The following is a 26,689-nucleotide window of genomic DNA, read 5'->3' on the forward strand; positions in this document are numbered from 1 at the left end:
AGCACGGGTTAGATACAGAATAAAGCTCCCTCTACACTGTCCCATCAAACACTCCCAGGGCAGGTACAGCACAGGCTAGATGCAGAGTACAGATCCTTCTACTAGGACATTTCTGTGCTGTAGGCCCAAGCCAACTAGGAAGTTGATTGAGAGAGCCCAAACACTTCACATCGGACTCTAATACCCAGCAGACAGAGGAGGCTTTCGTTCCATGAGCCTAGGCTGGGACTGAGCCCAGTTCCCCAAGATGAAAGTCTGGGCTCTAACCCACTGCACCATCCAGTCGCTCAGGTATGATTTTTTAATTATCTCGTTTGTTCTTCCCATTTTCCTCTCTGTTGCTACTATGGTGCTCTCCTCGGCCAAGAGGGCAGACAGGACAACGTCATCTCACCATATAAAGAATAATGGACGCCAATTTACTTCCAGTCATGTAATGTTGCGATTTATTTCTTTAAATCTAAATTTACTTCCCTTCTTCACCAATTATATATTAAAGTCACCAGGAGTCCAAAGGCGTTGAAAACCAATTGATATTCAAATATACAAGTTGGAGTCGAAGAAGCGGACTATAAATCAGTATTCTACCGAGTCCATTGTAGCTGAAGGCTGTTTCAGGGCAGTAAGGTTTATCAAGGCAATGCTGCCGGATGATTGGCAGGAACCTGAGGATGAAGTGCAGGGGTCAGCAGCATGAAGGTGCTTTCTGAAATAGTCCTCTGTTGCAGTTGACCATCCACCCTGTGCTTTGACCTCTGCGGAAATTGACCATCCACTTTATGCCATTGACCGATGAACATAGGATCAGGAGTCTTCCATTCAACCCCTCGAGCTTTTTCCGCTATTCAATTAGATCATGTACCTCAACTCCAGTTACCTGCCTTGGTTCCATAATCCTCAATACCCTTGCCTAACAAAAATCCATCATTCTCAGTTTTGAAATTTTCAGTTGACCCCCAGCCTCAACAGCTTTTTGGGGGAGAGAGTTCCAGATTTCCACTACCCTTTGCATGAAGAAGTGCTTCCTGACATCATCTCTGTTGCAATTGACTGCCCACTTTGTGACTTTGACCTCTTGCAATTGTTGTCCATTTTGTACCTTTGACCTCTGTTGCATTTGGCTGTCCATTTTGAACCTTTGACCTGTGTTGTAATTGACCGTCCACTTTGTACCTTTGACCTCTGTTGCATTTGACTATCCACTTTGCGCCATTGACCTCTGCTGCAATTGACCGTCCATTTTGCGCCATTGACCCCTGCTGCAGTTGACTGTCTTATGCACAAAAGACCAGAGTTGGAAGATCGAAGCATGGAGGAGTGGTTGAGCAGAGTGCCACCTCAGTATATAGCAGCACTTCACTGGTAAAAAAGTGTTTGCCAAACTTTTAAAAAACTTCCTTGTTTTTAATGACATGGTTGCATGTTGCTCTTGAAGTTTGCCAAACATTTTATCATCAGGACAGTGTCCCTTTAAATAACGGCATTTTCTTGAACCCTGGTGTCCTCTGGTTCTTTGTAACTCACTCGAGGCATTTCAGATGCAAGCCACAATGAAAGTTGACAAATTAGTGACATGTTTTGTTACGTGGGCAATAATGTGTCTTTTCTTAAAGGGGCAACATGCCTATGAAAAATTGTCCAGTAAACTCTTTTTCGGGTGGGAGGAGATGCGGAATAACTGCATCACATTTGCTGTGGTGATGTGATCTAAAATTGACACAATGATGTGTTTCATTGTGATTGACATCATCATGTTGTGCATTTGCAAAGCTTTGCTGATGCCTAATCTTAAAGTGACAGGTCCTTTTCGAATGTATTCCTTTTTTAAAAAAAAGACTTTCCAGCTTAGTGGGTGAATGGACTGTCCGGTGTGTTACGGAACCACACTATACAGGTCCGATGTCTGATCCCTGGTCTGTGCTGAGTTGACTGATTCCTGCTGAGGTGCAGCAGGGGTAATGTGATTGGGATTCAGGACCCTGAGTTAAGAATTGAATAAAAGCAGCCGCTTCCTGGTTGCTCTCCAGTGACTCCTGCTAGGAAGTGTGCGAGTGCACGAGGGTGTGTGTGTCTGTTTGCATGTGTGCATGTGTTTGTGTGCGTGCATCTATATGCGTGAGTGTTTGCGTACACACGTGTGTGTATGTTTGTACGTGTGTGTGCGATTGCATGTGTTTTTGTGTGTGTATGCATGCATGTATGTGTACATATTCGTGTGTGCTTATGCACATGTAAGTAAGCATGTCAGGCAAGGATAGAATCTGGCTTGGTTGTGATACCCTCTCTCTGTCCCCCCACAATCAAATTGCCTGCCAACACTCAGTTTCTTGGCCTACAGATAGTGACTGACTGCCCGGGTGAGATACTGGAGTGCAGCAACCAGCCATAGAACTGTCGCCAGCAAGGGGCAGTACCTTTATGGAGAGGAGGGGCGAGACTCAACAGGAATAGTGTGACTTTCAACTTATCCCAGAAATGTAATGAATTGTTCTTTGGATCTAAACACAAAATGAGCAGAGGGCAAAATTACATTTTTTATTTTTGTTCTTTGTTTAGATTTTCAATAGAGGTTTAAAAGAAAATATTTCTTAATGATTTTTTTGGCTGCAGTCCTGACTTGTCATTTTTCCTTTTGATAGATTTTCATTCCTAGTCAGTTACGGAGCAAAAAAAATTACGCAGACTTAGAAAGAAGGAATAAGGAAATGGGAAAAACTGTTTCCGGTGGCAGAAGGGTCGGTAACCAGAGGACACAGATTTAAAGTGATCAGCAAAAGAGCCAGAGGCCACATGAGGAAACATTTCTTTACGCAGCGAGTTGTTATGATCTCCGGCGGAAGCAGGTTCAATAATAACTTTCAAAAGGGAATTGGATAAATACTTGAAGGAAAAATATTTACAGGGCTATGGGGAAAGAGCAGGGGAATGGGACTAATTGGATAGCTCTTTCAAAGAGCTGGCACAGGCATGATGGGCCAAATGGCCTCCTTCTGTGTTGTACCTACTATGATGCTACGATACTTAGGATGACAGGTTACATATTTATATTACTGTGGAACTGTTCACATTTCCACATTAGAAAGTTTTGTGGGAGAGGTTTGCAGGTTTGTGGTAAAATTAAAATCTTGCTGTACACTCAGTCCTCTGTACACAAAACAAATACTTCTGTCCCATGAAAAACGCAAAAATATTTTATCCCAATATAAGGAGTTCCCTGCACTGAATCTATTTTATTTTTCCGTTTTTCTTTCCTTGAGTCCCGAAGGTGCTCAGTCTCATCGGCGTTACCAGTCCAGGGGTGTCAGAAGGTCTCATATGTCAGCCCAGTAGCCATTCTTTGTGTCTGAGCCTGGCGAATAAGTGTCGATAGGCTATTCAACCGTGGAAGGCATCGGAATCTAACCCAACACTGTCCTCGCTTGACGTCCACCCAAAGATCCACTTTCCAAGAAGTGTCTGTGGATAGGAGCAGGGAACCCTGAGTGATTTTTCTCCTCCCCTTGTCTCGGGGCGCTGGGGTCAGTTATAGCACCTCTACAAGGTGTCAGCCATGGCTTCGTGGGTAGCAGTCTTGCCTCTGAGTCAGAAGGTCGTGAGTTCAAGTCCCACACCAGATACTTGAGCACATAATCTGGCTGATACCCCAGTGGAGAACTGAGGGAGTGCTGCACTGTTGGAGGTGCTGTCTTTTGGATGAGACGTTAAACCAAGGCCCCGCTTGCCCTCGCAGGTGGATGTAAAAGATCCCATGGCACTATTTCAAAGAAGAGCGGGGGAGTTCTCCCCTGTGTCCTGGCCAATATTTATCCCTCACCCAACGTCACTAAAACAGAATATCTCGTTATTATCTCGCAAATTGGCTGCTGCATTTCCTACATTACACTTCAAAAGTACTTCATTGGCTGTAAAGCACTTTGGGACGTCCTGAGGTCGTGAAAGGGGCTATATAAATGCAGGTTCTTTCTTTTTACTGTTATCCCAACTGAGATCAGCTAACTCAGCACAGACCAGCGGATTGAATCATGGTGGGTATGGCACAGAGCCAAACTGGACGATGCATTTGAACAATGCATTTTGAATGCTGAAAGAAGCTTTCAACATAAATACATCACAACTTTTAGTTTATTGAGACTGAGAGGCAATGAGATCATTATGAAGCTGGGTGTGTCCCAGCTGGGTCCTAGAGTTTTGATAGAGGGCTTTCACTGCCCCTGTGGATGCTGGGAGAGTTCCACTTGCATAGCTACATGAATTGTGAAATAAAAAAGACAAAGTTTTAAAAACAAAAGTCGAGAAAGTGAGGGAAAAAGAAGAGAGAAAGTTATGGAGAAGACGATGAGAAGGAGGAGAGATGTGGATATTAATGGCGCTTTGCTGCCCTCTGCCACTCATTTTAGTCACCATTATGGTACTTGAGGTATGCAGCTCACTGCTGGAAAGTTTCTTGAGGCTGGGATTGTGCGATGTTGACCGTTCTAGTGTGACTGTGACCTGGGAGGATCAGACATTGTGTACTGTGTTTAAGCCTATGCATTTAGGTGGATTCCTGTAGGATTAAGTATATGCACTATAGACAAGTACAATGAATAACATGAGAGAAAGGCTCACATCTGCACAATGCTCAACATCCTCAGGATGTCCCAAAGCACTTCACAACTAAAAAAAATCACTTTTGAAGTGAAGTCACTGTTGTAATCACAAGTGATCAAGAAAGCCACAAAGTTACATTGTTGAATTTTTTTTTTACGAACAGGAAAAGTCCATTTGGCTCTTTTCTCTAGAAAAGGGAAGGCTGAGGGGGTGACCTGATAGAGGCCTTTAAAATTATGAAGGGTAGACATAGAGAAGATATTTCCACTTGAGGGGGAGTCCAAAACCAGGGGCCATAAATATAAGATAATTGCCAATAAATTCAATAAGGAATTCAGCAGAAACTTCTTTACCGAGAGAGTGGAATGTGGAACTCACTACCACATGGATTGGTTGAGGCAAATAGCATAGATGCATTTAAGGGAAAGTTTGATAAGTGCATGAGGAAAAAAGGAATAGAAGAATATGGTGATAGGGTTAGATGAAGTAGGGGTGATCGGAGGCTTGTGTGGAGCATAAACACCGGCATAGACCAGTTGGGCCGAATGGCCTATTTCTGTGCTGCAAATTCTATGTAATTCTATGTGATTGGGCTTGACAAGCCTGTCCATTTTTAAAATACATATCAAGATCCCTTAACCCCCTCCCCCCCACCTTTCTCACCATATCCCTCAAACCCTTTACTCTCTGGAAATGCATCCAATTATCTCTTGAACCCACTTATGCCGTCCACTTCAGTAGCCTCCCCAGGCAACTTATCCTTCAGCTCGATTACACTTTGGGTGATGAAGTCTCACTTGACTTCCCTTCTTACTCCTAACTATCTCGATTTGAAATCGTTTCTCCTGGGACTTGAACCATTTGCCCTAATCAAACTAATGTGTCTGAGTCCTTTATAACAAGCAAAGCTTCAATTAGGTCATTGAACAACTCAGAAGGCGTTTGTTGGGTGCAATACTCATGAAGTAGTCCTTGCTGGGCATTCTTGCTTGTTTGTCATTATTTGAGAATCCACTTCAGATTTATTTGAAAGATATAAGAACTTTTGCCCAGTTCAGCTGATTCTGATTTGGGGAGTCTGTCCCTTTTAAGAAAATGATGGCACTCATATGTAGGATAGATCTCACTCAATTTTTGTTGATCCTGTGACTAAGTCTGTTAGGCAAGTCCTCATTTTTATTTTTTTTATAAACTGCACTTTATGAAGTGTCATCTTGGCTCAGTTTGGTGGCTCCCTACCAAAGTCGAATGGATTCAAGAAGCTCAGCACCATTCAGGACAGAGCAGTTTGCTTAAGCTGCACACTGAATCTTAATCTTAATCTGCCACTGAACTCAGTGTCCAATCCCTCTGTCACCGGCACATCGTGGCTGCGGTATGTACGAGATACAGGATGCACTGTAGCAATTCACCAAGGTCACTTTGACAGCACCACCCAGCCCCGCGACCTCTACGACCGAGAAGGACGAGAGCAGCAAGGTCATGGGAGCACCGCCAGCTCCACTTTCCCTTCCGAGTCACGGACCATCCTGACTTGGACACATGTCACCGTTCCTTCCTTACCCCCGGAACTTCCCACTTAATGCCATCGTGGGAGCACCATCACCACACGGACTGCAGCAGTTAAAGGAGAAGGCCCATCACCACCTTCTCAGGGCAACTGGGGATGAGCAATAAATGCCAGCCTTGCCAGCGGAGCCCACATCCTGAGAATAAATTTTTGAAGAGCATATTTTTTTCTGAAGGCATTACATGTATAGTTTTTGTTAGGCAAGGGTATTGAGGGTTAGGAACCAAGGTGGGTAAATGGGGTTAAGATACTGATCAGCCATGATCTAATTGAATGGTGGAACAGGCTCGAGGGGCTGAATGGCCTCTTTCTGTTCCTACATAACTGGAGCAAAATGTTGCATCAAATCCAATAAAACACAGTAAATATTTAGAAAAGGAGTCGTATTCAGTGAATAAAATATCTTGAATGATATACAGTGAATAATAGTGTCATTATTTCAAGAAAGATAATATATACTGATTTATTTATATAAATGTTCCTTTGGATACAGCTGCTCAGTGTCTAATCTGGTGAGTGGAATGACAGTTCCGTGCCAACAAAGGGTGTAAATATTTGATGTGATGGTGTTTGTAACGAGAGACGGCCATTCCCTCCTTCAAAGCAGCAACTCTGATTATCTCGTCTGTCCTTACAGTGCTTGGAGTAAGCCAAAATGGAAACAGTTGGACACTTGTTATTTCTGTTATGTTAAGTGACTGTTGTACAGGATGCAGCCAGACACAACGGGGTAAAAATCCGTCTGGGGCAATAAGGGGAAACAGGCAATGTCGAATCAGCTGCCTGTTGTACTCGCCCGCCCAATATTCAGTGTTCTATTGACTGCAGTGGAATGGAATATCAAGCTGGCGTTTAATAGGTGCCCGAAGCCATACGGCCCAAGAGGGGTATCTACCCCAATGTACAAGTTCTGGTGAAACAAAGGAATGGCGCTGAGACAGACCAGGAGTGTCTGACCATACCGCCGTCTCTCCGGGCCACCACCTCCACCCCGTGAGGCGGGCTACAGCCACGGCTCTGAGTGTCGCGTGCTCAGCAGAACCCAAATCACGCCAAGAAGAGACTGTACCGTGAGCCCTGATCCCAGGGCTCCGCTCCCTTGCCTCCCGCCGCTGGTTAAATGGTAAAACATTGGCAGACTGTCAGCTGGGCTAACATTTAAAAGTTGAAAGTAAAGTTTTTAAAAGTTGCCAGGGACTGCAGCTTTGCAGTGAGGCACAGTTCCCCAGCAGCCGGTTCCAAGCCAAGTGACTGATGATGGCTTCTTGTAGATAGTCAATCTCTTGCCTACGTGTTGGGGTCGCCAACTCTTGGATGAACATTTTCCTGAAGGTTTCATCACATGACCTCCTGCCTTCAATCGCTTCACCCAGTCAAACAGCCTTTTCTTTTCCCAATTCCAGTAATTTTACAGCAAATCAACAAAAGTGATCAAAGTAAGTGAATAAAACACACGACTTTTTTTTAATGCCCTCTATGATTTTTCTCCTGGGTTGCAACAGTGTTCAGGAGATTAATCTTTAATTCCTGGAGCCTCCAGGACAATCCTGGAGGGTTGGCAACCCTACTACGTGACCTTGGGATGACCCAACACCCAGTTCCCACTGAATGGCTTGTGTCAATGAAAAGTCAAATATTGCTTTATAGAATCGCAGGAAAGTTGGTGCAGAAGATGATTCAGCCCACCCTACCTGGCCAGTGCTGCCTTCCCCCATCGACCTATCCACTCTAATCCCACTTCTCTGCTCTTTCTCTGTACCATGTTTTTCTCCATCAAGTATTTATCTAATTCCCTCTAAAATGTCATTCTTCACTAGGTTTCAGTTGTGGAGAAATAGCCCATATTCTAACAACCTTTTAGGCGGAAAGGTCCTTCAATCCTCCCCTTCAGAATTCTGGTACTAATTCAGAGTTTACGTCTCTTGTTACTGATTATTGAATTTGGAAATAATCTTTTACTATCTACCCGTTCAAAATTCTGGCATAGAGAGTGGGGTGCAACTGCCTACATGACCCTCTCTTTTTATGATCCCACACATTTTCCTTGTGCAAAACAAGATTGGTATCTGATGTTCTGGGGTTTGACGCAGGCAGTTTACAAAAAAGGAGAGAGACTCCGCAATGTTTCAAAGAAGTTAAATCACACAGAGTCCCACTGACATCATTTGACTTAACAACAGACCTAGCAACGAAGAGCTGTCAGCAACAAAGAGAAACAAGAGAGCAGGAGATGCTGTGTTTTGATTTTTTTTCTCTTTTCTTTCTGTGTGTGTGTGTGTGGATTTCTCCTTGATGTTTAGAATGTTGACAGACTAAAAATACTTGTTATAATCCAACAATCAGTAACTTTTCACTGGCGCACACACAAATACTTTCCATTTTCTCCCTGCTTCATTTTTCATACGCTGTTTGAAGTGTACTTCAGACAGACGTTGAAATACTCAGACTTTCATCTCCCTCCAGCTCTCCCCTCTCTCTGCTGCCTGAAGATGATGGCACGACTGGGGTTCAGCTCCACGGGCACTTTCAGTACAGTGTTGTCCATTAGATATGGCTGAGTAACCACAGGTGTGGATATGGCAACACAGTTTTAGCCACATGCACTAATTTTGGTGAAAACACCTTACACACACTCACTAAACCACGGAACCCCTTAATTAGATTCCAGCCTATGCTCAATGATAACACTCTTGCCTCTGAGTCAGAAGGTTGGGGTTTGAGCCCCACGCCAGAGACCTGAGAGCACACAATTCCTCAACCAACATCGTTAAAACAGATCATCTGATCATTTCTCTCATTGCTGTTTGTGGGACTTTGCTGTGCACAAATTGGCTGCCCTGTTTCTTGCATTACAACAGTAACTACACTTCAAAAGTACTTAATTGGCTAGAAAGGGCTTTGGGATGTCCTGAGCCACTATATAAATCAAAGTCTTTATTTCAGGTGTATATTTATTTATTATGAGACATCTACCACATTCAATAACCAAGGAAGTAAAGCACTCACAACAATAAAAACACACTCACACTCTCTGCTTTTCATCTTACCATTTTCCCAACAAACGCACCAAAAGGCTAAAGTTCATGAGCATAGGCCGTGCGAGTATGAGTATTGAGATCACACGATGGTGATGTCTATTACTCATCTTTTATTTATAATCAGAAATGCAATTCGCCATATCTAGATTCCCAATTCTCCACATGTGTGAGCCTACAGTGAGTGTACGCAGGATATTTGGTAAACAAGAGCATGACCGTAGAGCTCCATCTCATCCTCACATGCAGTTTCCAAAAGCAGACACTGTATAGGTGACCAGGGGTAGGTACCCTGGCTGGTTCCCTGCCCCCACCCTTTCCTAGCCTGGGGGGCCAATTGTGCTGCCTCTGCCACAGACAAGGAGCAAAATCATAGAACCTTACAGCACAGAAGGCGGCCACTCAGCCCATCGTGCCTAAGCTATCCAATTAGTCCCATTCCCTAACTCTTTGCCCATGGCCCTGCAAATTTTTCCTTTTGAAGTATTTATCCAATTCCCTTTTGAAAGTTACTATTGAATCTGCTTCCACCACCCTTTCAGGCAGCGCATTCCAGGTCATAACAACTCGATGTGTAAAAAAAAAATTCTCCTCAGCTCCCTCTCTTTTGCCAATTATCTTAAATCTGTATCCCCTGGTTACCAACCCTTATGCCAGTGGAAACAGTTTCTCCTTATTTACTCTATCAAAACCTTTCATAATTTTGAACACCTCTATTAAATATCCCCTTAACTTTCTTTTAAATCATTCTGATAATATAACAAAGAAATGTTGATTAATAGTTAATATCACATCGACCGGATGACAGAGGCATATTGAGGGCTTGGCCAGTAATAATTAGTTACCCATCGAGTTGAAGAGTCATTGAAGGAACATTGATGTTCCACAGGCCAGGGAGGGGCCAACTGGGAGCAGTCCTGGTGGGAGAGCATATGCTGAGAGAGGTGAGGGGCACACATGGGAAGGAATGGAGAGAGAGAGAGAGTGAGTGCGGGAGAGAGACACGGGAGAAGGAATGGACAGACAGAGGAAGAGAGACACAGGAGAAAGAGTGGAGGGAGGGAAGGAAACATAGGGGAAGGAATGGAGAGAAGGAGGGAAAGAGATACAGGGAAAGGAATGGAGTGAGGAAAGAGGTACATTGGCCAGGGACTGGGGAGAGAGAGCGAGATGAATGAGAGAAGAAATGGAGAGTGGGGAAGCACATAGGGTAATGAATGAGGGAGGTGGGAGAGGAATGGAGCAAGAGGAGGCACGTGGTCACAAGGGTAACAGTGAGACCCCCAGATATAACTGAAAGATGACTCGTGGGCACAGAATGTATAACACAGTGCCAGCATTTGTGTGGTCCAATCAAATCCTGGTATTGTTTACTTTTACAATTCATCACTGTGGGGTACTGCAGTGGTTTACAGAAATCAATATTAACATCAGGATGAAACAACTTGATAAGTCGGTCTGATGCACATTAAATTTAATTGTCACACTTATTCCAGCTTTGAAGTGGGTCCTTTCAAGGACATTTGAGGAGACAGATCATCGATAAATGGTTGGAACGACCAGCATAAAAAATTCACAATAAATTTTAAAAATAGAAATTACCTTTTTAGTTCAAAAAAAGTTAAAACATAAAGACTGGTGCGGCCCTTTCACAAACCCCAGACTGCACAGTCTCACTCTCAATACAGTTTGATACAGCTCTGGACCTGTGGTTAGTTCAGGATAGTGTAACTGAGAGTTCTCCTGGCCAATATTTATCTCTCAATCAGCATCACTGAAACAGATTAAGTGGTCATTATCTCATTGCTGTTTGTGGGATCTTGCTGTGCGCAAATTGGCTGCCCATTTCCTACATTACAACAGTGACTACACTTCAAAGTACTTCATTGGCTGTAATTCACTTTGGGATGTCCTGAGGTCATGGAAGGCGCTATAGAAATGCAAGTCTTTCTTTACTCAAAATTTCTATCAAAAATGCAACTTTAAAAAGATCACTTGAAGTAAGATAAATATACAGAGAATAACAGATATCAGGGGGTGTGCTACAGGCTGGGGTCTAATCGAGAGGTTCAGTGGAATATATATGGAATAACACACCCCCGGGAGTGAGTTTTAGGCTGGAATCTAATCGAGGCATTTGGTGGATTGTATATAGAATAACAGATACCCGGGAGTGAGTTACAGACTGGAATCTAATCGAGGGGTTCAGTGGATTATATATGGAATAACAGATACCCAGGAGTGATTACAATGCATCAATTAAGATGTTTTCTATAGATCAAACATCTGAATCTTGATTAGATTCCAGGCTGTAACTCACTCCTCATCCTTTCATGTTCACACCCTTACACTCAGAGTGTAGAGAGATATATATACATACATGTGAATTCAAATGCAAGAGCTAATATAGTGATGTCAGATTAGTTAAATGCTCTGCAGTGAACACGGTCAGCTCTGGTAAACAGGGCTGAGCGAGGACCATGAAATCATCAGCACTGCAGCAGACTGCAGTATAGCAAGTCAGAACAATAGCTCGTCAGCTCCACACAAGACAATCAGCCCACATTAACCAGGTCGCACTCTCCCCTTTCACTTCTCGATATATCTCAATTGCAGATTTATTATTTGGCTGATATGTTCATGTGCATGGTTCTTTTCTTGCTCCTTTTCTCCCGCCTGTTTTCTCTGGAGAGGACACCAGCTCATCGCTGGGATCCAGAATGCACGGGCACTGGCTGCCCTCCGGTTAGGATCACCAACCCCCCCAGCATTGCACTGAAGTCTCCAGGAATTAAAGATTAATCTCCTGGTCACTGCTGCGAGCAAACACCCGAGTAGAAAAATCATAGGGGGCATTAAAAAAAGTGGTGTGTTTTTTTTCATTCTCTTTGAACACTTTCATTTATTGGTAATAAAAATATTTTAGGTGGGGGGGAAAATAGCTATTTGACCAGGTGGTGAGGTTGGAGGTGGGAGGTCATGTGATGAAACCTCCAGGAATACGTACAACCAGAGTTGGCAACCCGACCTCCAGTGCCTCACCCAAGTAGCCATTTGTCACAACACAGAAAGAAGCCATTTGGCCCATCGTGCCTGTGCCGGCTCTTTGAAAGGACTATCCAATTAGATCTACTCTCCCATTCTTACCCCATAGCCTTGAAAATTTTTCCTATTCAAGTATATATCCAATTCAATTTCAGAAGTTACTACTGAATCTGCTTCCACCACATTTCAGGCAGTGCTTTCCAGATCATAACAACTTGCTGCATAAAAAATATTCTCCTCATCTCCCCTCTGGTTCTTTTGCCAATTATCTTAAATCTGTATCCCCTGGTTACTGACCCTCCTGCAAGTGGAAACAGTTTCTCCTTATCTATTATATCAAAACCCATTATAATTTCAGGTAGTGCAAAATGATCAGTCCAGTTTTGGTCTGCATGTCACTCCCACGTTCCCCCTAATACCTGACTGTAACATTATAGACCACTGATGCCTTGTTTATTATGGCTCAGTTGCAATGAGAAAAACTATATATCCCACAGTCACTGTATCGAGAGGTTTCTGATGCTTTGACTGCAGAAACTGTCCAGTTTATTAAGCTTTTGTCAGACAAAGCCACACATAAAGGATGAAGGAAGGTTTTTTTGTGGAGTGGCTGCATCCTGGGGTGTTTGGTGCTATTGAGTCGTTTAACAGTACTGTTTGTGCCCTTGCAGTTGATGTACCAGAGGCCCCCGCTCCATTAGCCACCAATGGTGTGTAATGCCAGAGGCAGGCTCCTCAATTCAATGCAATTGAATGTTGAACTGGCAGGACACATGAGTCTCTCAGTCAGTGCGCACAAGGACTCTCTCTGTGAGCAAGTGTAGCTATTCCAACCACCGTTATTTTTAAGAGAGTACTAAAAAAAAATTGGCCGCAACCTTGTTTTTACAAACACCCAACATGTTAAAGCATTGTATCACTTCTGTGTGGCATCTGAAGTGACAAAGGTGACCCACCTTTCTTCTGGCTTCTCCAACCCCAACAAAAATCAGGTTTGCCAAACACTGTGTCATGAAGGCACTGTCAGCTTGGCTCAGTTGGCAGCCTCTGGATCAGGGTCCTCTGGTACACGTACACAGGCTCATCAACCACAAGGACACAAACAGTGCAGTCTAACAGCACCCGAGGGACGCAGCCACTCCATAATTCCGTTATCCTATATTGAGTGGCTTTGTCAGAAAGAAGCTTAGTAAACTGGATTGTTTCTGCTGTCACTACCACACCAGGCAGTACATTTACAAAAGAAATGCATCAATTTCACTTCCCAAATTCTGTCATTGTCATTGTGGTGGGATCCAGTGAACACAAGAGTTGTCAAATCAAACTGCGAATCCAGTGTCTTTGACGCACCGGGAACTCACTCCTTACAAACATAAAGAAAAGAAAGACTTGCATTTATATAGCGCCTTTTACGACCTCAGGAAGTTCCAAAGCGCTTTACAGCCAATGAAGTACTTTTGAAATATAGTCACTGTTGTAAACCCACAACCTGCTAACTCAGGGGTGAGAGAGCTACTACTGAGCCAGGGCTGACACTACAGTATAATAACAATTACTACACTTCAAAACTAATGCATTGGTTGTGAAGTATTTTGGGACATCTTGAGGGTGACATAAATGGAAGTTTTATATAAGTTAGCCAGGAAGGCCATTAAAGCAGACAGTTAAGTTCTGGAGAGACAAGGGATTAGGGAATCTGGTGAGAAAGTGGGTAGATGGGGTTGCTCTCTGAAATTAGGTCGGGTTTGTTGGGCTGGCTTTCTACTGTTTCTACAAATTCTTCTTATTGTCTTATTTTGATCCTTTGAATGATTCTGCCGATTGGCGTCCCTCATAACAAGGATAATAAAGGACACTTGGGAAATTTGCTGGTGTAAGGCTGTTCAAGAAACTTCCAAATTCAACATGTTTTCACCGGGGAGTTCCTTCCAAGCTGCATACAGTAGAGTAAATAATAACAGAAAGTGTGAAAAAGCACAGCAGGTCAATAGGCAACCACCAACAGGCTGAGGAAGTGGGGCTCTTCACCATAAGTGACACCATCAGCCTGGAGAAGGTGGCTCTTCACCATAAATGGCACCATCAGCCTGGAGAAGGTGGCTCTTCACCATAAATGGCACCATCAGCCTGGAGAAGGTGGGGCTTCACCATAAATGGCACCATCAGCCTGGAGAAGGTGGCTCTTCACCATAAATGGCACCACCGGCCTGGAGAAGGTGGGGCTCTTCACCATAAGTGACACCATCGGCCTGGAGAAGGTGGGGCTTCACCATAAGTGACACCATCGGCCTGGAGAAGGTGGGGCTTCACCATAAGTGACACCATCGGCCTGGAGAAGGTGGGGCTTCACCATAAGTGACACCATCGGCCTGGAGAAGGTGGGGCTTCACCATAAGTGACACCATCGGCCTGGAGAAGGTGGGGCTCTTCACCATAAATGGCACCATCGGCCTGGAGAAGGTGGGGCTTCACCATAAGTGACACCATCGGCCTGGAGAAGGTGGGGCTTCACCATAAGTGGCACCATCAGCCTAGAGAAGGTGGGGTTTCACCATAAGTGATACCATCGGCCTGGAGAAGCCCTTTGTACAGGAACAGCAAGCACCAGCTGGGAAATAGCCAAAAAACAGAGGGGAGAACAACAAACCAAAAATTTGAAGGACAAATTTAGTCAGGCAGTGCTGTTAGCCAGCAGGAAGGCAGCCTCATTGAATTTGCCCTTCGATCCACTAATTACTTTCACAAGAGACAGCTGATGGATTGTTGGGCTATCAGCAGATTATTAAATTCTCTCTAAGTCTCAGACATGACAACCTTAAGGAACAAGAGAAGGCTATTAGTCCCAATCAGCCCGTCCCATGCTCTGGATTTTAAGGGGCATTGCCCTTTTGTTAGTTCTCAGCTGTGGAAAGCTTCCTGGAGGAAACTAGAAGCTCTAAATGCAAACATTGTCAGTTGGAGTAAAGAGTTGGCTGAAGCTTGAGAGAACAGCTTGGTGTCGTAAGAGCCTCAAGGTCTCAGGCTGTAAAACGCAGCCCCTCCTCCTCCAGGGCCAAATCACTTCACAATAGGATTGCCAATTCTGGTTGGACGTATTCCTGGAGGTTTCATCACATGGCCTCCAAGCGCCCCGCCCCCATACTCCTCATTGGTCACCCAGCACACCCGTTCTCGCGGCACCCCGCGTTCCCACGGCCAATTGGAAAGTAAACAGACTGTTCAGATGTAACACAGATGTACCAGATCGAATGATTCTTGACTTGTCAGTCAAACAACCTTTTTTCCCATTTCCAATATTTTTATAACTAATAAATGAAAGTGTTCAAAGAAATTTTTTAAAATATCACCTTTTTTTATGGCCCTATGATTTTTTTCTCTGGGTTTTTGCTCGCAGCAGTGTCCTGGAGATTAATCTTTAATTTCTGGAGACTCCAGGACAATCCTGGAGGGTTGGCGACCCTACGTCACAAGTCGCAGAATGCCGCACACGTTAGCAGACAGGAGGTGCGCGGAGGGTTAACTTATGGAGCATCCCACTCTTAAGATGGCCTCTGCCGTGCCTCCCCCTCCCCAGAGTGTCCACTGCAGTCTCGGAGTGCTGCAGGCAGGAACTCTGCAGTGTTCAGCAGCAGCTAGTGGGTGGAGTCCCTTCCGATGCTGTCACACAGTCAGGAAGAGGGAAATGGGGCTGAGAGGGAATTGTTCATTGTTCATTGTCCTGTATGGATTCTGATCCTCAAGAAGGTTTTAAAAATATATCACCATTGACATTTTACTTTCATGAAAACAGCCATTTGCAAGGAATGCAGAGTTTTTATTCCTGAGATTTTATTTCCCTCCGTTTTCTCCCCCTCCTCTCCTGAAGGCTCCTTGTTTCAGTTCAGTTCCACAGGGGCTGGGCTTTCCGCTCGGCAGTTGCGCCAGTACTAGGGTTGCCAACCCCCCCAGGACTGCCCAGGAGTCTCCAGGAATTAAAGATTAATCTCCTGGTCACTGCTGCGAGCCAAAGCCCAGGAGAAAAATCATAGGGGTATTTAAAAAAAAATTGTGTGTTGTTATCCCCACTTTCGTTTATTAGTTATAAAAATATTGGAGATGGGGGGGAAAAGGCTGTTTGACCGGGCGGGGCAGTTGGAGGTGGGAGGTCATGTGATGGAAACTCCAGGAATACGTCTAACCAGAGTTGGCAACCCTAGGCTGGTAGAAGTGAGGCGGTCAACCATTTTACCTGCCCCTGAAACATTCCTCTTAACCTGGCCGGTTTTGACGACAATAGGGTCGTTAGCATAACAGCAGTTGGCTGCGTGGGCCATGAGGAGGGTGAGGGGTGGAGTGAGGTGACATGTGCAGTGGTAAGACGCTCTGGGGCCTGCTGCGGCAGCAAAAATAAGTGGCCGGTGTAGAATCTCCCTGCTACCGAGAGCGCATGCAAAAGGCCCCTCTTCTATGTTAGTCCCATTGACCCCTTCAATGATCTCTTTTTCCCAGGAATTCTTGGACCAGTTATAGCATCTGTACTGCACCCCAGCAGTGATCAGTTAACTGCAGACAGACCAGGGATTGAACCTGGAATGTTGCGGGTTCATATCACTCCGCACAGTGCATGTACCCACTGAACGTTTACATTTTAAGGTGCCTGTGTGCAGTTATAGTTGACATATTTTGGTATGGACGGTTGTTTAGGGCAGGTTTGGACTGGGCACTAATAGCTTGATTTCTATTTTTTTTACTGTTGAGAAACAGAAACGTAGGGCTTTCAATGGGAATGAGAACTGGGCAGTTTCTATAACGGGCGTCTGATCCACAACGCCAGTTTAAAGTCCGAGCAGCAAGTTAAAATGTGTTAGACCTTTTACTCAGTGTTTATGCAGCTTATTTTAAAAATACATCTCGCAAAAAAGTGCCGTTTACGTTCAGAGTGTAATTACACCACGTGGACAGCACTGAATTATCTTTATTCAAAACCTAATGTGCACCTTGGAGAAGGCAGCTTCCCATGTTTTTCCTCCACATGGACTGGGCAGGCTCCAGCCCCCTTGGCTGGACCTGAAGACTGGTGAGGAAGTCGGAGCACAGCTGTAGGCATGAAGGACCTCCAGAGCGTGCACGGGGGGAAGGCGCAACAACAATTAAACACTTGCCTGCTTCTTCTTTAGCCTGTCTTCTCCCGTCGGGTCCATGGGGGTCTTGGCAGAGGCCCTTGTCCCGATACTGGGGCACCCGGCAGTCGCAGTCACAGAATAGGTAAGCAGGGCCTGGGCTTACTAAAGGCACAGGACCACTGACATATTAGAGGAAAGCCTTAGGAAATCCAGGAGCAGCATAGAGGTGGAGGGGGCTTTCTTCCCTCTTTGCTGCATTTGGGCGACACCAATTCTCCAGGCAAATTAAAGAGGAAAACCTCCCTTGTATTTTTTATTTAGAAAAAACAGTCCCTGTTTTATTTTAGGTTGTGTTCAGCTTTTGATGCAGAAAAATGTTTGTGGGACTGAGAGTTGGAATTTGGGTGACCAGAAACTGTTTGTGACACATTCATCCATCGGATGGACCCTAACTGGGCCATTTGAGCCCAGGTTCGCTCCGGGAGCAGTCTGACTCAGTCACCGTCTTCTGGTATTGCATGTGCTGACCTGTGCTTGACTTGTTTTTCCAGACAACCAGTTCAGGATGTCCATCTTGGAGCGCCTGGAGCAGATGGAAAGGCGGATGTCGGAGATGGGATCTCACCAACACCACCAGCAGACTGGAGGGGGAGGATTAGGAGGAGGAAACGGAGGAGGGGGAGGCACCAACCAGGCACAGGTATGGCAGATCGTAAGATGTTGGTGAGCCAAACCCACGGGCACACGTTCGGGCGATCTCCTGCGATGGCTGCCCAAGCTTTTCATTCGCATGCAGTATGAGGAAAGATTGAAAGGAGGTACCTAAGAGGGGTCCTGGCAGAGTATCTACACCAACCATCGCTCCCTTTGCACGGAGCTCTGCACCACGAGTGTTAGGTGGTAAAATTTACCCCTGTATTTCCACTGTGAGTACATGTAAAAGAAGTTAAAAATTACATTTTTATTAAAGTAATATTTGAAAATAGTACTTAAAGAAACAACATCTTAATGGAAAGAGTTTTGAAGACATTTTTCGGACGGCTGAGTGCTGCTGTGGAATTGCACAGCAGTGATGTGACGACATTTAACACAAATCATGCCCAGTTTGCAATTCCCTCCCTAAATCTCTCCGTCTCGCTCTCTCCTCCTTTAAGACGCTCCTTAAAACCTACCTCTTTGACCAAGCTTTTGGTCACCTGTCCTAATACCTCCTTATGTGCCTCGGTGTCAAATTTTTGTTTGATAACACTCCTGAGAAGTGCCTACGTTAAAGGCGCTATATAAATGCAAGTTGTTGTTGTTGTCCCTTTTAAGCCTCACACATTTGCATGTGAGAGGAGTGATCCCAGTGTCTCTTCCTCGCCCCCTGTGCAGTGTGCGTCCAGGGTGGCCAGCTGTTCCTTCGAGAACCGCGTGGTGCTGGTGTGTGAGAAGATGATGAGCCGTGCCTGCTGGGTCAAATCCAAACACCTCATCCATTCCAAGACCTTCCGAGGAATGACCCTCCTGCATCTGGCTGCTGCCCAGGGATACGCCACGCTCATCCAGACACTCATCAAATGGCGGTAAGCGACGGCCAGGTTAAAGTAATCCCTTCTATGAGGGACACATTTGTGCTTCCGCAGTAAACAAGGGCAATAGTGATAAAACTGAGCGAGTAAGAAGTGATCAATTGTTATATCAATACTGTTTTGTTCTGTTTTGTTTTATCTTTATGGGCAGTCTTCTCAGGTTGACGCACCTTATTGGGGCAGTGTCGAGGATCCTTCACTCTGTCTGGTGATGCCCTCGGGCCCTTCCCCTCCCCCCCTCCGCTGTATGACTGAGGTCAGGAAATTTGCATGAAGGGGGTAGAACCTGCAAGTCCTCACTCATTGATTGCTGCTCAACTAAGGTGCCTGTGTGCAGTTATAGTTGACATATTTTGGTATGGACTGTTGTTTAGGGCAAGTTTGGACTGGGCACTAATGGCTTGATTTCTATATTTTTTATTGTTGAGAAACAGAAACCTAGGGGTTTCAATGGGAATGAGAACTGGGCAGTTTCTATAACGGGCGTCTGATCCACAACGCCAGTTTAAAGTCCAGGCAGCAAGTTAACAATCAACCCCCTGAGTTACACCGAGTTTGAGCCTGAAGCTTATGGGTGGAAGGCTGGCTGAGGAAGTGAGGAGTTCCATAGTTTTAGGTCCGTGGGAAAGAATGAGTTAGAAGAGGCGATGGGGATTGGTTTGACAATAGTGAGGGTGCGAGGAGGAGGAGGAAGAGTGTGTAGGGAAATACAAGAAAGCTCAGAGAAGCAATGACCATAGCGGGGTTGAATAAAGAGACAAGGGGATGATGTGACACAGAAAGAGATGGGAGACCGGAGGTGAGAGAGGGACAGGTTTTCCTCGTGTCCCGAACTGTGCGAGACACGTTGGAAGAATATTCTAGTGAGGCAGCATGCACCGCACCAATAAATTGCTGGTACACTGTCTCGCTGGTTGTAGACTGGAAATTGCTCCATTAACAGTTTGTGTTTGTCTCTTCACAGCACAAAGCATGCAGATAGTATTGATCTAGAGCTGGAGGTGGATCCACTGAACGTCGATCATTTCTCCTGCACACCCCTGGTAAGTAAAGTGTCACCTCCGTTTAGGTAGTATCTGGAAGTAGGTTCTGCAGGCTCTCTGTGACTCCTCAATCCATACTCCAGCTTTTTATTCGAAAAGGTTTTGATTGAATTCACACTAGTGCTGACCTACATTGGCCCCCGGTTCAGCAACTCCTCGGGTTTAAAATTCTCATCCTCGTGTTCAAATCCCTCCATGGCCTCGCCCCTCCCTGTCTCTGTAACCTCCTCCAGCCCTACAACGCTCTGAGATCTCTGCGTTCCTCTAATTCCAGCCTCTAATTCGCTCCATCATTGGCAGCCGCGCCTTCAGACGTCTAGGTCCTAAACTCTGAATTCCCTCCCTAAACCTCTCCGCCTTTCTACCTCTCTGTTCTCCATTAAGACCCTCCTTAAAACCTACCTCTTCGACCAAGCTTTTGCTCACCTGTCCTAATATCTCCTTAGGTGGCTCGGTGTCAATTTTTGTCTGATAACACTCCTGTGAAGCGCTTTGGGACGTTTTACTATGTTAAAGGTGCTATATAAATGCAAGTTGTTGTTGTTGCTTTTACACGGTGTTGGGAACGGCACCAGTTGCTCCAGCTCCTGGTAGCGCAGGATTAGAGCAGCCAGCTGGCCGTGAGCCGAATGTAAAACCGCCTGGAGTCACTATCAATGAATCTTTGCTGCTGCTGGTTTTAGTGAGACCCGGCAGATACACATCTGTTTTGCAGCTGTCTGGGCTTTAGGGAGCTGGTGGCACCAGTAAAAGTCTCACATGTTGCGAAAGCAGCTAATGTCTCCACTGTGTTGGGTATGGGCTCATTAAAGAAAAGAAGAACTTGCATTTGTGTAGTGCCTTTCATGAACTTAGAGAAGAAATGCATCAGATTGTTAACATTGAAGAAAATGCTGCTGCAATTGAGAACGAATTCTCATTTTTACTTTTAATTTTTCACTCTGACAGGAAGGACGTGAAGTAATGAAATAATTGTTCTTTTTTTTTTAAACCAGATGTGGGCTTGTGCATTGGGTCACACCGAAGCAGCAGTTGTACTATACAAGTGGGACCACCGAGCTCTCTCCATCCCTGATTCACTGGGCCGTTTGCCCCTGACAATCGCCCGCTCCAGGGGGCATGTGAAGCTGGCAGAGTACCTGGAAGAACTACAGAGGGAAGATGAATCGCAGCTTCCGGGCCTTCCCCAATCTCCCGGGATGATGTGCTCTCCCACTGCAAAATCAGGTAGTGACGGCTGGATTGGACAGTGGAACAGTGGCAGTAACAGTAGTCAGGAGACCCAGATGAGTGTCAGCACATCTCCTACGACAGGTGCATTTTATTCATTTCTAAATGTATTTAACAATCACTGCTTTGTGTGTTCATGGTCCTGTGTATTTTTTACCCCAGTGAATTTTGTACGACTCAAAGTCAGGATGTTAGTGCCGAGGAATGGAACACTTCCATTTCATGCACCCTGTCTTAGCATCAAACACTCCCAGGTGTGATCAGCATTAGTTAGATACAAACCAAATCTCCCTCTACACTGTCCCATCAACAGTCCCATCAAACACTCCCAGGGTAGGTACAGCACAGGTTAGATACAGAGTAAAGCTCACTCTACACTGTCCCATCAAACACTCCCAGGGTAGGTACAGCACAGGTTAGATACAGAGTAAAGCTCCCTCTACACTGTCCCATCAAACACTCCCAGGGCAGGTACAGCACGGGTTGGATACAGAGTAAAGCTCACTCTACACTGTCCCATCAAACACTCCCAGGGCAGGTACAGCGCGGGTTAGATACAGAGTAAAGCTCTCTCTACACTGTCCCATCAAACATTCCCAGGGCAGGTACAGCGCGGGTTAGATACAGAGTAAAGCTCCCTCTACACTGTCCCAACAACGTATCTCAGTCTCGCAAGAGTGTTTTCTACCGACCAATGTGACATTTTTCCATTCCTAACATCAACCATCCTGCAGCCTCTCTGAGTAATATTGCTAATTAGTGTCCAATTATGTAGAGTTTTATGCCTGTGGGCCAGAGTCCACTAGGAGCTGGGCTGAATGGTAAATTCAGTTCATGAAGAATCATTACAACCAACAGAGAGAGGAGAGAAGAGAAGAGAGTTCAGTCTCATCAGCCTGGGCTCAATTGATACCCAGGCGCTTTGTTAGTGAAGACGTGAACTCTTCTGTTTTCTCTGCAGTCTCTGGGCTCCGCCCTCCTGCACCTGAGGGAGCAGATGATCTGCTGCTCGTCTTCTGCCTGCCCAGTGATGAGATTCCTCACATTCTCTGTTCCGTTTGGAGATGCACTAGGCCTCTGCGTGGCTCATCCCCAGAACAACGAGATTGAGGTCAGCAGATGCCCGAACTTGCCAGTCTGGTCCTGCAGTACACAGACCAGGAAGATCCCAGCATCGATCTCTGTTCCGTGGTGTGTCAGCTGAATCTCAGCCAGGGGTAGCAGTCGTGTGAATGTCAGTTGACACCCCCCCAGTGAACACCTTGCCGCCATTTACTAGGCTCGCACATGAAGCAAGGTCACCTGTGTGAGGGAATGGAGGACAATCATCGCCTTTGAACCCATCCTAGCAAACAATCAGTGTCTTCAGCAGAGGAGGGGACAAAATGATTTTTGTCCCAACCTGACCAAGTGCCCTAATGGTGGGATTTGAACTCATGACCTCTGGGTTGCCAAGCCAGCACCATAACCAATAGGCTTATTTACATATAAGAGGCATATGTGAGGCAGCCATCGTTGAAAGCCAACCCTAGAACTGTTTTGGATTATGGTCCCATGTGCCATGTGTCAAATGTAAGTAAGAACATAACTGATGTCCTTTTTCTTTGTGGTCTGGCTTTTCCCCCATTCATATCCAATGCACGTTGCATAGCAACAGTCACTGCTTTCAAACTAATTAACTGGAATGCACTGCCTGAAAGGATGGCGAAAGCAGATTCAAGGATAACTTTCAAAAGGGAATTGGATAAATACTTGAAGGGAAAAAAATTGCAGGACTATGGGGAAAGGGCAGGGAACTGGGATTAATTGGATAGCCCTTTCAAAGAGCCAGCACAGGCAAGATGGGCCGAATGGCCTCCATCTGTGCTGTATCATTCTATGATTCTATGTGAAGTACTTTGAGATGTTTCGAAGAGATACAGTAAAGAGCTAAATAAACACAAGCCTTTCTTTCTTTATCAGATCTCAGGCGTCCAAGGTCGGAATCTCTGCAATACCACGGAAATGACAGCCAGCGAGACCTCCCAGCTTCTAAGAAACACAAGCTAAACACAGAACACTTCCACTCCAGGCAAGACAAATCGTCTCCCCCGCCCCTGAGCCTGGAGCAGAAGATCAGCATGAAACTGAGCTCCAGCCCTAAGCAATCAACTCCCGATGCAATCGATTCCGAAATGGGGAGAAAGAGCCCCAGGGAAGCTTCCCAACGTACCTCAGAATTCTCTTTGCCCCTAACCACCGGATGCAGGAATGTCGGGAACCAGACCAGCCCAAAGTGGAGCCAGAAGGAGATTTATGTCAGCGTGGCAGCACAGACTGCAACGGGGCAGCCTGCGGTGATAAAGAAGGTCTCTGGTCTCAGCCCTGGGTCCATTGCTCATAGGATACAACAGAAGCAAGACATCAGTGTTTTAATGTTATCAGAGAGGGAGATGGTGGATGCAGAACTGTTGTCATACAAGGAGAATGAGGATTGCCTCCAACATATGGATGATTTGCAGGTATGAGTCGCAGAATACAGTGATGATGGGACCTCCAACTACAAATGATAAATGTTTATCCAATTTATTCTCCAATTTTCTTGCCCGTTTTTCCTGAAGGTGCTGACTCTTGCTGTGGATGCCGTTAGCCGTCTGATACTTCACCTAAGGGGCCATTCTTCATGTGCGAACCCAGTTAGCGAGTGTCGACAGGGTGGGCTCGAACCAGGAAGGCCTCTGTTTCAGACGCTGGTCTGTGCCGAGTCGTCAGATTTCAGCTAGGCCAGTGGCTGGAGTGCTTCCGTTGGCCTCAACGTCAGAGCCCAGGAAGGGAAATAAGATCAGCCAAGGTTCCAGCTCCTGATCCCTATGCAGCGACACCCCTGCAGGAAAATGTGTGTGTGTGTGTGTGTGTGTGGCAGGATCAGACTTGTCATGTAATGCCCCCTGTGGTGGAATAGCATGTTGTCTAGGCCCATGCACGAAGAATGGCCATTTGACCAAGGAGGCTGCATGTGAGGTCGTACCCCAGCATGAGTCAGTACTTTCAAGAGGAAATGGAGGGAAGGGGTTTACACACTCTACTGTGGTGTATATATCACTGCATTAGCTGTGGCCTAATTTTATATTGCCGATGTTTTAGCCACTTGACGCAGGGTATCAGAGAGTATAACATAAAGCAGTAATTTTTTGATAGCTAATCTCAAATATTCTGAAGAACATTATGAAAAATTCTTCAACATTTGAGTTGACAATTCCATTCCTCTCTCTCTGTCTTTCTCTGAAGTCCTAAACTAACATTTTAGAACAGTGGTGTTAGAAGGACAACTAAATTTTCTTTCACCTCTTCAGGCTAATATGATGTCCTTGGCTGAACAGATCATTGAAGCAACTCCAGACAGGATCAAGCGGGAAAACTTCATCCCTATGGAATCTCCATTGTCTGAGCGAGGGGACATCCCCAGTGTGAACACCACCTTGAGCTGGTTGGCCAGTTACTTGGCAGATGTGGACCATTTACCCAGCTTATCTCAGCTTCGGTCAGTAGTGTTTTACTACGTTAAAGGCACTGTATAAACACAGTTTGTTGTTGATAAAGTGGCTCCTTGCTGAAATTGTGCTACAGTCTTAGATTTTCATATTGATCAGTGGGAGATAGATACCTTGTACACCAAGCAATGTTACTCATCACCTTTGCCCCTTTTAATGTTGTAGGTCTTTGTACAGTGAGCCCCTGACTCCTCCCTCTAACGCAAGCCAAAGCCCTGCCTCGTCGCCGATCAGCGAGGTTAGTTTCGAGAAACCTACACTCCCGTCAGCAGCCGATTGGTCTGAGTTCCTGAGCGCGTCGACCAGTGAGAAGATGGAGAACGAATTTGCCCAGCTGACCTTGTCGGACCACGAGCAGAGAGAGCTGTACGAGGCCGCCAAGTTGGTGCAAACCGCCTTCCGCAAATACAAGGTTAGAGGTGCTTCACGTGTCCATGTGTTAATGTGTCAGCCGTGGTTCAGTGGGTAGCGCTCTCGCCTCTGAGTCAAATGGTCGTGGGTTCGAGCCCCCTCCCAATGCAGTACAAAGTGGGTGCTGCACTGTCAGAGGTGCCGTCTTTCGGATGCAACGTGAACTGAACAGGATGGCTTTAGTCCTGTCGCTGTTCAGCTGCAGGAGATTCTGACCGTCCCACAACTTGATGTCTGACGTCAAACGACACATGCGGTTAAGGGAGGTGGTCAGGATGGCTAGCTCGGCCTCATTGTATTCCTGCTCCTTAACCCAGGACACTGAGGCCATCTCACAAGACCACGGGGTGCGTTTGGATGAATGACGCCCTTTGGACGTTTAGCCCTCTTCCATCCAGAGTGCCAGCCCTGATGTATTCCCCTCACAGCATCCAGCTCTGTGAGATTCAGCCTCAATCACTGTTCCTGGAAACCCATTCCAATCATTGATCATCATCAGTGTAAAGAAATGCTCCCTGACATCTAATATAAGTTAATTCAGAAGATCCCGGGTTCTGGTCTGTGCTGAGCTGGGATGTCCAAGCTTCTTGTAAAGTTTAAATCCTTGAGCCCATTAATTCCCAAGTATCTCTAGTTGCTGACACTAACTGATCCTGGTGTTCTGATATAGGATTTAATAAAGAGGCAATTGCTACCTCCAGGCTCACAAAACTAAAACAGGGCAAACCAGCGAATAAGAAATATTAAGCACAAATAGGGACTGAACTGCCTGGGTTTCGAGGGCCAGATTGCCAGAGTACAGGGGCTGATTATGGCCCTAGTAGTGTAGATTGGACATTCCTGCAGTCGGAGGCTACAGTAGGTATCAGCGTCTCTGGGGCTGGGAAGGGGAATATCAGCCGGGTGTCCTGCTTATATTCACTGCCTAGTGACCCGTACTGGAAAGTTTGTGTGCATTGGGTGAGGTACAGGAGTGGGCTGGTTTGCAATGCCCCTCCGTGGTTGAATAACAGTTGAGACATGAAGAATGGAGACTAGGCGAGGTACTAGAGGGTGTCCTGTGACTGAGGATCCCCAGCAAGAGTCAGCCCCTTCAGGAGGAGGAGGAGAAAATTGTCAAAAATATAAATAACTGGTCTTGATATATCTAAGATCTAAAGGATCGCGGTTGTTAATATCTTGTTTTCCGTTTTTTAGGGACGTCCTTTCAGGGAACAGCAGGAAATGGCTGCTGCTGTCATTCAGCGCTGCTACAGAAAATACAAACAGGTAAAAAGCAAATGTGACTCTTCCCACGTGGGTGTACCTACAGAGCAGCACGGTCAGTTCACCTGCCTGAACTGAATTAGCCAGGCTAGCGGTAGGAGGCCCCTCCACTGGTGCTCAGTCACCCTCCGAGTTAGCAAGAGGAAGTATCGGCCAGGGTTCCCTGCCCCTGATCACTATCCAGTAACCCCCACTGAAAAGGTGAGGCCACAATGCCCCTCATGGTGGAATAGCATGCCGACAATCACTGTCTGACCTGGAACGTGACACACGGCCACCCTGGCAGGGTTGGTGGA

The 26,689-nt window shown here is 45.8% G+C and overlaps 1 protein-coding gene across 1 annotated transcript in view; it reads left to right on the plus strand.

The window, feature by feature from the left end:
* camta1a (calmodulin binding transcription activator 1a) overlaps positions 1-26,689 on the plus strand; it is an 801,272-nt gene that overhangs the window by 736,804 nt on the left and 37,779 nt on the right. Inside the window, exons 11-18 of the mRNA XM_067970230.1 lie at positions 17,894-18,042; positions 18,717-18,907; positions 19,878-19,956; positions 20,952-21,270; positions 23,149-23,687; positions 24,519-24,706; positions 24,882-25,128; positions 26,325-26,396. Of these exons, the coding sequence (XP_067826331.1) occupies positions 17,894-18,042; positions 18,717-18,907; positions 19,878-19,956; positions 20,952-21,270; positions 23,149-23,687; positions 24,519-24,706; positions 24,882-25,128; positions 26,325-26,396 (1,784 nt within the window). The remainder of the gene's footprint in view (positions 1-17,893; positions 18,043-18,716; positions 18,908-19,877; positions 19,957-20,951; positions 21,271-23,148; positions 23,688-24,518; positions 24,707-24,881; positions 25,129-26,324; positions 26,397-26,689) is intronic.

The sequence above is a fragment of the Heptranchias perlo genome, chromosome 32 (genome assembly GCF_035084215.1).
Source record: "Heptranchias perlo isolate sHepPer1 chromosome 32, sHepPer1.hap1, whole genome shotgun sequence".
Classification (NCBI taxonomy): Eukaryota; Metazoa; Chordata; class Chondrichthyes; order Hexanchiformes; family Hexanchidae; genus Heptranchias; species Heptranchias perlo.